Source organism: Hyperolius riggenbachi, chromosome 9, assembly GCF_040937935.1.
Source record: "Hyperolius riggenbachi isolate aHypRig1 chromosome 9, aHypRig1.pri, whole genome shotgun sequence".
In the NCBI taxonomy this organism is placed as follows: Eukaryota; Metazoa; Chordata; class Amphibia; order Anura; family Hyperoliidae; genus Hyperolius; species Hyperolius riggenbachi.
In genome coordinates, this window is record NC_090654.1 from 1671004 (window position 1) to 1685393 (window position 14390).

The following is a 14390-nucleotide window of genomic DNA, read 5'->3' on the forward strand; positions in this document are numbered from 1 at the left end:
GTAAATGAGGATACTACTGAGCTGCAGTGCTGGCCACAAGGAGTTCATCACCCTCAGCAGAGAGAGGGAACTGGGCAGTAAATGAGGATACTGCTGAGCTGCAGTGCTGGCCACAAGGAGTTACATCACTCTCAGCAGAGGGAGGGGACTGGGCAGTAAATGAGGATACTACTGAGCTGCAGTGCTGGCCACAGGGAGTTACATCACTCTCAGCAGAGGGAGGGAACTGGGCAGTAAATGAGGATACTACTGAGCTGCAGTGCTGGCCACAAGGAGTTACATCACTCTCAGCAGAGGGAAGGAACTGGGCAGGACAATGAGGATACTGCTGAGCTGCAGTGCTGGCCACAAGGAGTTACATCACTCTCAGCAGAGGGAGGGAACTGGGCAGTAAATGAGGACACTACTGAGCTGCAGTGCTGGTCACAAGGAGTTACATCACTCTCAGCAGAGGGAGGGAACTGGGCAGTAAATGAGGACACTACTGAGCTGCAGTGCTGGTCACAAGGAGTTACATCACTCTCAGCAGAGGGAGGGACTGGGCAGTAAATGAGGATACTACTGAGCTGCAGTGCTGGCCACAAGGAGTTACATCACCCTCAGCAGAGGGAGGGAACTGGGCAGTAAATGAGGATACTACTGAGCTGCAGTGCTGGTCACAGGGAGTTACATCACCCTCAGCAGAGGGAGGGAACTGGGCAGTAAATGAGGATACTACTGAGCTGCAGTGCTGGCCACAAGGAGTTACATCACCCTCAGCAGAGGGAGGGAACTGGGCAGTAAATGAGGATACTACTGAGCTGCAGTGCTGGCCACAGGGAGTTACATCACCCTCAGCAGAGGGAGGGAACTGGGCAGTAAATGAGGATACTACTGAGCTGCAGTGCTGGCCACAAGGAGTTTATCACTTTCAGCAGAGGGAAGGAACTGAGCAGGACAATGAGGATACTGCTGAGCTGCAGTGCTGGCCACAGGGAGTTACATCACCCTCAGCAGAGGGAGGGGACTGGGCAGTAAATGAGGATACTACTGAGCTGCAGTGCTGGCCACAAGGAGTTCATCACCCTCAGCAGAGAGAGGGAACTGGGCAGTAAATGAGGATACTACTGAGCTGCAGTGCTGGCCACAGGGAGTTACATCACCCTCAGCAGAGGGAGGGGACTGGGCAGTAAATGAGGATACTACTGAGCTGCAGTGCTGGCCACAAGGAGTTCATCACCCTCAGCAGAGAGAGGGAACTGGGCAGTAAATGAGGATACTACTGAGCTGCAGTGCTGGACACAAGGAGTTACATCACTCTCAGCAGAGGGAGGGGACTGGGCAGTAAATGAGGACACTACTGAGCTGCAGTGCTGGCCACAAGGAGTTACATCACTCTCAGCAGAGGGAAGGAACTGGGGAGGACAATGAGGATACTGCTGAGCTGCAGTGCTGGTCACAGGGAGTTACATCACTCTCAGCAGAGGGAGGGAACTGGGCAGGACAATGAGGATACTACTGAGCTGCAGTGCTGGCCACAGGGAGTTACATCACCCTCAGCAGAGGGAGGGAACTGGGCAGTAAATGAGGATACTGCTGAGCTGCAGTGCTGGTCACAGGGAGTTACATCACCCTCAGCAGAGGGAGGGAACTAGGCAGTAAATGAGGATACTGCTGAGCTGCAGTGCTGGCCACAAGGAGTTACATCACTCTCAGCAGAGGGAGGGAACTGGGCAGTAAATGAGGATACTACTGAGCTGCAGTGCTGGCCACAAGGAGTTACATCACTCTCAGCAGAGGGAGGGACTGGGCAGGACAATGAGGATACTACTGAGCTGCAGTGCTGGACACAAGAAGTTACATCACTCTCAGCAGAGGGAGGGAACTGGGCAGTAAATGAGGATACTACTGAGCTGCAGTGCTGGTCACAGGGAGTTACATCACTCTCAGCAGCAGGAAGGAACTGGGCAGTAAATGAGGATACTACTGAGCTGCAGTGCTGGCCACAAGGAGTTACATCACTCTCAGCAGAGGGAGGGACTGGGCAGGACAATGAGGATACTGCTGAGCTGCAGTGCTGGCCACAGGGAGTTACATCACCCTCAGCAGAGGGAGGGAACTGGGCAGTAAATGAGGATACTGCTGAGCTGCAGTGCTGGTCACAGGGAGTTACATCACCCTCAGCAGAGGGAGGGAACTAGGCAGTAAATGAGGATACTGCTGAGCTGCAGTGCTGGCCACAAGGAGTTACATCACTCTCAGCAGAGGGAGGGAACTGGGCAGTAAATGAGGATACTACTGAGCTGCAGTGCTGGCCACAAGGAGTTACATCACTCTCAGCAGAGGGAGGGACTGGGCAGGACAATGAGGATACTACTGAGCTGCAGTGCTGGACACAAGAAGTTACATCACTCTCAGCAGAGGGAGGGAACTGGGCAGTAAATGAGGATACTACTGAGCTGCAGTGCTGGTCACAGGGAGTTACATCACTCTCAGCAGCAGGAAGGAACTGGGCAGTAAATGAGGATACTACTGAGCTGCAGTGCTGGCCACAAGGAGTTACATCACTCTCAGCAGAGGGAGGGACTGGGCAGGACAATGAGGATACTACTGAGCTGCAGTGCTGGTCACAGGGAGTTACATCACTCTCAGCAGCAGGAAGGAACTGGGCAGTAAATGAGGATACTACTGAGCTGCAGTGCTGGCCACAAGGAGTTACATCACCCTCAGCAGAGGGAGGGACTGGGCAGGACAATGAGGATACTACTGAGCTGCAGTGCTGGACACAAGGAGTTACATCACTCTCAGCAGAGGGAGGGAACTGGGCAGGACAATGAGGATACTACTGAGCTGCAGTGCTGGCCACAGGGAGTTACATCACCCTCAGCAGAGGGAGGGAACTGGGCAGTAAATGAGGATACTGCTGAGCTGCAGTGCTGGTCACAGGGAGTTACATCACCCTCAGCAGAGGGAGGGAACTAGGCAGTAAATGAGGATACTGCTGAGCTGCAGTGCTGGCCACAAGGAGTTACATCACTCTCAGCAGAGGGAGGGAACTGGGCAGGACAATGAGGATACTACTGAGCTGCAGTGCTGGACACAAGGAGTTACATCACTCTCAGCAGAGGGAGGGACTGGGCAGGACAATGAGGATACTACTGAGCTGCAGTGCTGGTCACAGGGAGTTACATCACTCTCAGCAGAGGGAGGGAACTGGGCAGGACAATGAGGATACTACTGAGCTGCAGTGCTGGCCACAGGGAGTTACATCACCCTCAGCAGAGGGAGGGAACTGGGCAGTAAATGAGGATACTGCTGAGCTGCAGTGCTGGTCACAGGGAGTTACATCACCCTCAGCAGAGGGAGGGAACTAGGCAGTAAATGAGGATACTGCTGAGCTGCAGTGCTGGCCACAAGGAGTTACATCACTCTCAGCAGAGGGAGGGAACTGGGCAGGACAATGAGGATACTACTGAGCTGCAGTGCTGGACACAAGGAGTTACATCACTCTCAGCAGAGGGAGGGAACTGGGCAGGACAATGAGGATACTACTGAGCTGCAGTGCTGGCCACAAGGAGTTACATCACTCTCAGCAGAGGGAGGGAACTGGGCAGTAAATGAGGATACTACTGAGCTGCAGTGCTGGCCACAAGGAGTTACATCACTCTCAGCAGAGGGAGGGAACTGGGCAGTAAATGAGGATACTGCTGAGCTGCAGTGCTGGCCACAAGGAGTTCATCGCCCTCAGCAGAGAGAGGGACTGGGCAGTAAATGAGGATACTGCTGAGCTGCAGTGCTGGTCACAGGGAGTTACATCACCCTCAGCAGAGGGAGGGAACTGGGCAGTAAATGAGGATACTGCTGAGCTATAATGCTGGCCACAAGGAGTTACATCACCCTCAGCAGAGGGAGGGAACTGGGCAGTAAATGAGGATACTGCTGAGCTGCAGTGCTGGCCACAAGGAGTTACATCACTCTCAGCAGAGGGAGGGAACTGGGCAGTAAATGAGGATACTACTGAGCTGCAGTGCTGGCCACAAGGAGTTACATCACTCTCAGCAGAGGGAGGGAACTGGGCAGTAAATGAGGATACTGCTGAGCTGCAGTGCTGGCCACAGGGAGTTACATCACCCTCAGCAGAGGGAGGGAACTGGGCAGTAAATGAGGATACTGCTGAGCTGCAGTGCTGGACACAAGGAGTTACATCACTCTCAGCAGAGGGAGGGAACTGGGCAGTAAATGAGGATACTGCTGAGCTGCAGTGCTGGCCACAAGGAGTTACATCACTCTCAGCAGAGGGAGGGAACTGGGCAGTAAATGAGGATACTACTGAGCTGCAGTGCTGGCCACAGGGAGTTACATCACCCTCAGCAGAGGGAGGGACTGGGCAGTAAATGAGGATACTACTGAGCTGCAGTGCTGGCCACAAGGAGTTTATCACCCTCAGCAGAGAGAGGGAACTGGGCAGTAAATGAGGATACTACTGAGCTGCAGTGCTGGTCACAGGGAGTTACATCACCCTCAGCAGAGGGAGGGAACTGGGCAGTAAATGAGGATACTACTGAGCTGCAGTGCTGGCCACAAGGAGTTCATCACCCTCAGCAGAGAGAGGGAACTGGGCAGTAAATGAGGATACTACTGAGCTGCAGTGCTGGCCACAAGGAGTTACATCACCCTCAGCAGAGGGAGGGAACTGGGCAGGACAATGAGGATACTACTGAGCTGCAGTGCTGGCCACAGGGAGTTACATCACTCTCAGCAGAGAGAGGGAACTGGGCAGTAGATGAAGATACTACTGAGCTGCAGTGCTGGCCACAAGGAGTTACATCACCCTCAGCAGAGAGAGGGAACTGGGCAGTAAATGAGGATACTACTGAGCTGCAGTGCTGGCCACAAGGAGTTCATCACCCTCAGCAGAGAGAGGGAACTGGGCAGTAAATGAGGATACTACTGAGCTGCAGTGCTGGCCACAAGGAGTTCATCACCCTCAGCAGAGAGAGGGAACTGGGCAGTAAATGAGGATACTACTGAGCTGCAGTGCTGGCCACAAGGAGTTACATCACCCTCAGCAGAGGGAGGGAACTGGGCAGGACAATGAGGATACTGCTGAGCTGCAGTGCTGGCCACAAGGAGTTACATCACCCTCAGCAGAGAGAGGGAACTGGGCAGTAAATGAGGATACTACTGAGCTGCAGTGCTGGCCACAAGGAGTTACATCACCCTCAGCAGAGAGAGGGAACTGGGCAGTAAATGAGGATACTACTGAGCTGCAGTGCTGGCCACAAGGAGTTACATCACCCTCAGCAGAGGGAGGGAACTGGGCAGTAAATGAGGATACTGCTGAGCTGCAGTGCTGGCCACAAGGAGTTACATCACTCTCAGCAGAGAGAGGGAACTGGGCAGTAAATGAGGATACTACTGAGCTGCAGTGCTGGCCACAGGGAGTTACATCACTCTCAGCAGAGGGAGGGACTGGGCAGGACAATGAGGATACTACTGAGCTGCAGTGCTGGCCACAAGGAGTTACATCACTCTCAGCAGAGGGAGGGAACTGGGCAGTAAATGAGGATACTACTGAGCTGCAGTGCTGGCCACAAGGAGTTTATCACCCTCAGCAGAGAGAGGGAACTGGGCAGTAAATGAGGATACTACTGAGCTGCAGTGCTGGACACAAGGAGTTCATCACCCTCAGCAGAGAGAGGGAACTGGGCAGTAAATGAGGATACTACTGAGCTGCAGTGCTGGTCACAGGGAGTTACATCACCCTCAGCAGAGGGAGGGAACTGGGCAGTAAATGAGGATACTACTGAGCTGCAGTGCTGGCCACAAGGAGTTCGTCACCCTCAGCAGAGGGAGGGACTGGGCAGGACAATGAGGATACTACTGAGCTGCAGTGCTGGCCACAAGGAGTTACATCACCCTCAGCAGAGAGAGGGAACTGGGCAGTAAATGAGGATACTACTGAGCTGCAGTGCTGGCCACAAGGAGTTACATCACTCTCAGCAGAGGGAGGGAACTGGGCAGTAAATGAGGATACTACTGAGCTGCAGTGCTGGCCACAAGGAGTTTATCACCCTCAGCAGAGAGAGGGAACTGGGCAGTAAATGAGGATACTACTGAGCTGCAGTGCTGGTCACAGGGAGTTACATCACCCTCAGCAGAGGGAGGGAACTGGGCAGTAAATGAGGATACTACTGAGCTGCAGTGCTGGTCACAGGGAGTTACATCACTCTCAGCAGAGAGAGGGAACTGGGCAGTAAATGAGGATACTACTGAGCTGCAGTGCTGGCCACAAGGAGTTACATCACCCTCAGCAGAGGGAGGGAACTGGGCAGTAAATGAGGATACTACTGAGCTGCAGTGCTGGTCACAAGGAGTTCATCACCCTCAGCAGAGGGAGGGAACTGGGCAGTAAATGAGGATACTACTGAGCTGCAGTGCTGGTCACAAGGAGTTACATCACTCTCAGCAGAGGGAGGGACTGGGCAGGACAATGAGGATACTACTGAGCTGCAGTGCTGGCCACAAGGAGTTACATCACCCTCAGCAGAGAGAGGGAACTGGGCAGTAAATGAGGATACTACTGAGCTGCAGTGCTGGCCACAAGGAGTTTATCACCCTCAGCAGAGAGAGGGAACTGGGCAGTAAATGAGGATACTACTGAGCTGCAGTGCTGGCCACAAGGAGTTACATCACTCTCAGCAGAGGGAGGGAACTGGGCAGTAAATGAGGATACTGCTGAGCTGCAGTGCTGGTCACAAGGAGTCACATCACTCTCAGCAGAGGGAGGGAACTGGGCAGTAAATGAGGATACTACTGAGCTGCAGTGCTGGCCACAAGGAGTTTATCACCCTCAGCAGAGAGAGGGAACTGGGCAGTAAATGAGGATACTACTGAGCTGCAGTGCTGGCCACAAGGAGTTCATCACCCTCAGCAGAGAGAGGGAACTGGGCAGTAAATGAGGATACTGCTGAGCTGCAGTGCTGGCCACAAGGAGTTACATCACTCTCAGCAGAGGGAGGGGACTGGGCAGTAAATGAGGATACTACTGAGCTGCAGTGCTGGACACAAGGAGTTTATTACTTTCAGCAGAAGGAGGGGGTGAGTGAGATTCACCAATATCTGCTTTCATCTCTAAAGTCATCCTCTATAAATTAACGTGTAATTTGTTTACATTCCTAAATACACACCACAGTTAGATAAAACTACAGCCATATTCACATCAATTCTGCATCAACCAGCTTCCATTAAGAATATCTGCTGGCATTTCATGGAAAGATAAAAGAATATGATTTGTTCAGGATGACAACCTTACCCAGATCTGTGGCTTTATCATAGAGAAAATCCACAAGGCTCTGAAAGCAATCCAACGCTGCCCGCACCAGGTACACGTCCTTCTGTGTGTGATAAACACAACGGTATGAGAAAGCAGGGAGCATTACTCACAGCACCAGGAACACGTCCTTCTGTGTGTGATAAAAGCAGGGAGCGTCACTCACAGCACCAGGAACACGTCCTTCTGTGTGTGATAAAAGCAGGGAGCGTCACTCACAGCACCAGGAACACGTCCTTCTGTGTGTGATAAACACAACGGCATGAGAAAGCAGGGAGCATTACTCACAGCAGGGGCGTCGCTCGCCCCAAAGATCAGTGGCACGTGCCCCAGATGTCCCCCAGGCAGAGTCAGCTGTGGTGCTTCAATGGCAGACATGCTGGGTGCTGTGGTGCCTCTATGTGGGCATACTGGGAGAAAGTTGTACCATGCTGGGTGCTGTGATGCCTTTATGGGGGCAAGCAAGGAGCTGTGGTTCTTCTATGGGGCATGCTGGGAGTTGTGGTGCCTCAATGGGAGGCCCGGGAGGGGGTACACTAAGTCAGTGACGCTGCCTATTCAAGTGATAGGCTGCATTTCTTCTGGAGAGGGAGCTTCATCCAACATTTTGCTGGGCAGGCCTACTCAGACCGCACCACCCATGACCACACCCACATTTTAGTGCATGGCCACACCCATTTTCCATCCTGAGTGCCCAAAAGTGCCCCCGATCTCTTAGGATCCTACCCACAACGCAGCACAAATCGCATTCATTGCACAATGTAAACACAGTCCCAGCTGCTGTGTAACCTCACTTTATAAAGGTGCGCACACACCTGTGATCGATGTCGCCCATCGGTACCCGATCCTCCTGGCGACATCGCTGGGCCAGTACAGACGTGTGTCACCTGTATAGCAGAGAGGGGCGGGGGGACGACAGAGCGGCGCAGGTGTGTCATCATGCGGGGTGGGGTCTTAAAACAAGTTCAACGCTGATTGGGTGGGAAGATCCGCTGGGTGGATTGCAGGGCTGTGCAGAGGATCCTTAAGTGGGGGGGGGGTGCTCAAATTTTAAGAAAGGGGACCTATCCCTGCCCCCCGCAGTGGCATTTGGTCTCTTCTTCCAATTAGACTGCACATTGTCAAAAAGTAGTAAAGTAAGCAGGCCTCTCCCACCACATCCCCTCTCCGCCAGCAAGTCACACTGTGAGTGACAGAGGCGCCGCAGCAATAATAAGGGGGAAGTCCAGGGTAAGGGCCCAGGGCCGCTTCTAACCTGTTTGGTGTCCCAGACAAGGAATCCCATTTCAAACCTCCCCCCCCCTTCTCTGAGTGGGGACATGCACATGCTATATGCTATGACTATGGCTATGACTATATGACATGCTATATGCTATGACTATGTGAGCTCCTCTGAGAACAGTCAGTGACTTGACTATGTACTCTGTAATGTGCTGCAGAAGATGTCAGTGCTATATAAATACATAATAATAATATGGTAGGACATTAGAGTATGACTATGGTAGGATTAGAGTGTGAGCTCCTCTGAGGACAGTCAGTGACATGACTATGTACTCAGTAATGTGCTGCAGGAGATGTCAGTGCTATATAAATACATAATAATAATATGGTAGGGACATTAGACTATGACTATGGCAGGATTAGAGTGTGAGCTCCTCTGAGGACAGTCAGTGACATGATTATGTACTCAGTAATGTGCTGCAGGAGATGTCAGTGCTATATAAATACATAATAATAATATGGTAGGACATTAGACTATGACTATGGTACGATTAGAGTGTGAGCTCCTCTGAGGACAGTCAGTGACATGACTATGGACTCTGTAATGTGCTGCATGAGATGTCAGTGCTATATAAATACATAATAATAATATGGTAGGACATTACACTATGGCTATGGTAGGATTAGATTGTGAGCTCCTCTGAGGACAGTCAGTGACATGACTATGTACTCTGTACAGTGCTGCAGAAGATGTCAGTGCTATATAAATACATAATAATAATATGGTAGGACATTAGGCTATGACTATGGTAGGATTAGAATGTGAGCTCCTCTGAGGACAGTCAGTGACATGACTATGTACTCTGTAATGTGCTGCAGAAGATGTCAGTGCTATATAAATACATAATAATAATATGGTAGGACATTAGGCTATGACTATGGTAGGATTAGATTGCGAGCTCCTCTGAGGACAGTCAGTGACATGACTATGTAATCTGTAATGTGCTGCAGAAGATGTCAGTGCTATATAAATACATAATAATAATATGGTAGGGCATTAGACATATAACTATGGTAGGGATTAGAGTGTGAGCTCCTCTGAGGACAGTCAGTGACATGACTATGTACTCTGTAATGTGCTGCAGAAGATGTCAGTGCTATATAAATACATAATAATAATATGGTAAGACATTAGACTATGACTATGGTAGGATTAGAGTGTGAGCTCCTCTGAGGACAGTCAGTGACATGACTATGTACTCTGTAATGTGCTGCAGAAGATGTCAGTGCTATATAAATACATAATAATAATATGGTAAGACATTAGACTATGACTATGGTAGGATTAGAGTGTGAGCTCCTCTGAGGACAGTCAGTGACATGACTATGTACTCTGTAATGTGCTGCAGAAAATGTCAGTGCTATATAAATACATAATAATAATATGGTAGGACATTAGACTATGACTATGGTACGATTAGAGTGTGAGCTCCTCTGAGGACAGTCAGTGACATGACTATGGACTCTGTAATGTGCTGCATGAGATGTCAGTGCTATATAAATACATAATAATAATATGGTAGGACATTACACTATGGCTATGGTAGGATTAGATTGTGAGCTCCTCTGAGGACAGTCAGTGACATGACTATGTACTCTGTACAGTGCTGCAGAAGATGTCAGTGCTATATAAATACATAATAATAATATGGTAGGACATTAGGCTATGACTATGGTAGGATTAGAATGTGAGCTCCTCTGAGGACAGTCAGTGACATGACTATGTACTCTGTAATGTGCTGCAGAAGATGTCAGTGCTATATAAATACATAATAATAATATGGTAGGACATTAGGCTATGACTATGGTAGGATTAGATTGTGAGCTCCTCTGAGGACAGTCAGTGACATGACTATGTAATCTGTAATGTGCTGCAGAAGATGTCAGTGCTATATAAATACATAATAATAATATGGTAGGGCATTAGACATATAACTATGGTAGGGATTAGAGTGTGAGCTCCTCTGAGGACAGTCAGTGACATGACTATGTACTCTGTAATGTGCTGCAGAAGATGTCAGTGCTATATAAATACATAATAATAATATGGTAAGACATTAGACTATGACTATGGTAGGATTAGAGTGTGAGCTCCTCTGAGGACAGTCAGTGACATGACTATGTACTCTGTAATGTGCTGCAGAAGATGTCAGTGCTATATAAATACATAATAATAATATGGTAAGACATTAGACTATGACTATGGTAGGATTAGAGTGTGAGCTCCTCTGAGGACAGTCAGTGACATGACTATGTACTCTGTAATGTGCTGCAGAAAATGTCAGTGCTATATAAATACATAATAATAATATGGTAGGACGTGAAGATCTGTCTGTATGGTCCAGATGGATCCAAGTGACATGTGTGACGTCTGTATGGCCCAGCGGCTGGTCCAGTTGTATGCCAGTCACCTCATGTGACGTCTGTATGGCCCAGCGGCTGGTCCAGTCGTATGCCAGTCACCTCATGTGACGTCTGTATGGCCCAGCGGCTGGTCCAGTCATATGCCAGTCACCTCATGTGACGTCAGTATGTCCCAGTGGCTGGTCCAGTCATATGCCAGTCTCCTCATGTGACGTCTGTATGTCCCAGTGGCTGGTCCAGTCATAAGCCAGTCTCCTCATGTGACGTCTGTATGGCCCAGCGGCTGGTCCAGTCATATGCCAGTCACCTCATGTGACGTCTGTATGGCCCAGCGGCTGGTCCAGTCATATGCCAGTCTCCTCATGTGACGTCTGTATGGCCCAGCGGCTGGTCCAGTCATATGCCAGTCTCCTCATGTGACGTCTGTATGGCCCAGCGGCTGGTCCAGTCATATGCCAGTCACCTCATGTGACGTCTGTATGGCCCAGCAGCTGGTCCAGTTGTATGCCAGTCACCTCATGTGACGTCTGTATGGCCCAGCGGCTGGTCCAGTCATATGCCAGTCACCTCATGTGACGTCTGTATGGCCCAGTGGCTGGTCCAGTCATATACCAGTCTCCTCATGTGACGACTGTATGGCCCAGCGGCTGGTCCAGTCATATGCCATTCACCTCATTTGACGTATGTATGGCCCAGCGGCTGGTCCAGTCATAAGCCAGTCTCCTCATGTGACGACTGTATGGCCTAGCGGCTGGTCCAGTCGTATGCCAGTCACCTCATGTGACGTCTGTATGGCCCAGCGGCTGGTCCAGTCATATGCTAGTCACCCCATGTGACGTCTGTATGGCCCAGCGGCTGGTCCAGTTGTATGCCAGTCACCTCATGTGACGTCTGTATGGCCCAGCGGCTGGTCCAGTCGTATGCCAGTCACCTCATGTGACGACTGTATGTCCCAGCGGCTGGTCCAGTCGTATGCCAGTCACCTCATGTGACGACTGTATGTCCCAGCGGCTGGTCCAGTCGTATGCCAGTCACCTCATGTGACGTCTGTATGGCCCAGCAGCTGGTCCAGTTGTATGCCAGTCACCTCATGTGACGTCTGTATGGCCCAGCGGCTGGTCCAGTAATATGCCAGTCACCCCATGTGACGTCTGTATGGCCCAGCGGCTGGTCCAGTCGTATGCCAGTCACCTCATGTGACGTCTGTATGGCCCAGCGGCTGGTCTAGTCATATGCCAGTCACCTCATGTGACGACTGTATGGCCCAGCGGCTGGTCCAGTCATATGCCATTCACCTCATTTGACGTATGTATGGCCCAGCGGCTGGTCCAGTCATAAGCCAGTCTCCTCATGTGACGACTGTATGGCCTAGCGGCTGGACCAGTCGTATGCCAGTCACCTCATGTGACGTCTGTATGGCCCAGCAGCTGGTCCAGTCGTATGCCAGTCACCTCATGTGACGTCTGTATGGCCCAGCGGCTGGTCCAGTCATAAGCCAGTCTCCTCATGTGACGTCTGTATGTCCCAGCGGCTGGTCCAGTCGTATGCCAGTCACCTCATGTGACGACTGTATGTCCCAGCGGCTGGTCCAGTCGTATGCCAGTCACCTCATGTGACGTCTGTATGGCCCAGCAGCTGGTCCAGTTGTATGCCAGTCACCTCATGTGACGTCTGTATGGCCCAGCGGCTGGTCCAGTAATATGCCAGTCACCCCATGTGACGTCTGTATGGCCCAGCGGCTGGTCCAGTCGTATGCCAGTCACCTCATGTGACGTCTGTATGGCCCAGCGGCTGGTCTAGTCATATGCCAGTCACCTCATGTGACGACTGTATGGCCCAGCGGCTGGTCCAGTCATATGCCATTCACCTCATTTGACGTATGTATGGCCCAGCGGCTGGTCCAGTCATAAGCCAGTCTCCTCATGTGACGACTGTATGGCCTAGCGGCTGGTCCAGTCGTATGCCAGTCACCTCATGTGACGTCTGTATGGCCCAGCAGCTGGTCCAGTCGTATGCCAGTCACCTCATGTGACGTCTGTATGGCCCAGCGGCTGGTCCAGTCATAAGCCAGTCTCCTCATGTGACGTCTGTATGGCCCAGCACCGTATGGTATCACCCCATGTGACGTCTGTATGGCCCATCAGCACAAGCTTTGTCATATCATGCAGAATGAGTGACAATAAGAGGACCTGTATGATGAGATTCTGGAATGCTGCAGTCAGGTAGAGCGCGCTCTCTGTTGTCAGGGGCTTCATACAATCCTCCTCCTCTGATAGAGATGAGGAACTCTCCTGGGGAAGCCGGTTATTCACCAAAGGAGAGGAAAACTTCTGTCTCAGCAATGTTTTCAGTAACTGCAGAAGACCAACTGCAACACAAGACAGTAACAATGTAATAGCTTTAATATTTGCTGTGATATTGAAATAACAATACATACATCACACATATAGTAAGGTTATGGTTTCTCTTCTGCCTAGATCTTGGGGTGTGGCAGCAGAAACTCTCCTGTCCAGCATCCCCAGCATGGTCTACATCACCATCATGTTCCTCCTCCTCGTTTTGGAACTCCTGATGCTGGCCAGTGTCCCTTCTTACTCCTCCTGATACTGGCTGTGTGCCACATACCTGTAAGGGGGCCAGTACCCTGCACAGCATTCCCATCTGCAGCCACTTACCTCTAAGGGGACCAGTACCCTGCACAGCATCTCTATCTGCAGCCACTTACCTCTAAGGGGCCAGTACCCTGCACAGCATCTCTATCTGCAGCCACTTACCTGTAAGGGGGCCAGTACCCTGCACAGCATCTCTATCTGCAGCCACTTACCTGTAAGGGGGCCAGTACCCTGCACAACATCTCTATCTGCAGCCACTTACCAAGGGGGCTAGTACCCTGCACATCATCTCTATCTGCAGCCACTTACCTGTAAGGGGGCCAGTACCCTGCACAGCATCTCTATTTGCAGCCACTTACCTGTAAGGGGGCCAGTACCCTGCACAGCATCTCTATCTGCAGCCACTTACCTGTAAGGGTGCCAGTACCCTGCACAGCATCTCCATCTGCAGCCACTTACCTGTAAGGGGGCCAGTACCCTGCACAGCATCTCTATCTGCAGCCACTTACCAAGGGGGCCAGTACCCTGCACAGCATCTCCATCTGCAGCCACTTACCTGTAAGGGGGCCAGTACCCTGCACAGCATCTCCATCTGCAGCCACATACCTGCAAGGGGGCCAGTACCCTGCACTGCATCTCTATCTGCAGCCACTTACCTCTAAGGGGGCCAGTACCCTGCACAGCATCTCTATCTGCAGCCACTTACCAAGGGGGCCAGTACCCTGCACAGCATCTCTATCTGCAGCCACTTACCTGTAAGGGGGCCAGTACCCTGCACAGCATCTCTATCTGCAGCCACTTACCTGTAAGGAGGCCAGTAC

General features: G+C 51.2%; 1 protein-coding gene across 2 annotated transcripts in view; it reads right to left on the reverse strand.

The window, feature by feature from the left end:
- Positions 1–14390, reverse strand: part of MEI1 (meiotic double-stranded break formation protein 1) — a 501764-nt gene that overhangs the window by 148915 nt on the left and 338459 nt on the right. For both annotated transcript variants that reach the window (XM_068254993.1, XM_068254992.1), the window contains 2 exons: positions 13147–13325; positions 7295–7376 (listed from right to left, as the gene is read on the reverse strand). In XM_068254993.1, the coding sequence (XP_068111094.1) occupies positions 7295–7376; positions 13147–13325 (261 nt within the window). The remainder of the gene's footprint in view (positions 1–7294; positions 7377–13146; positions 13326–14390) is intronic.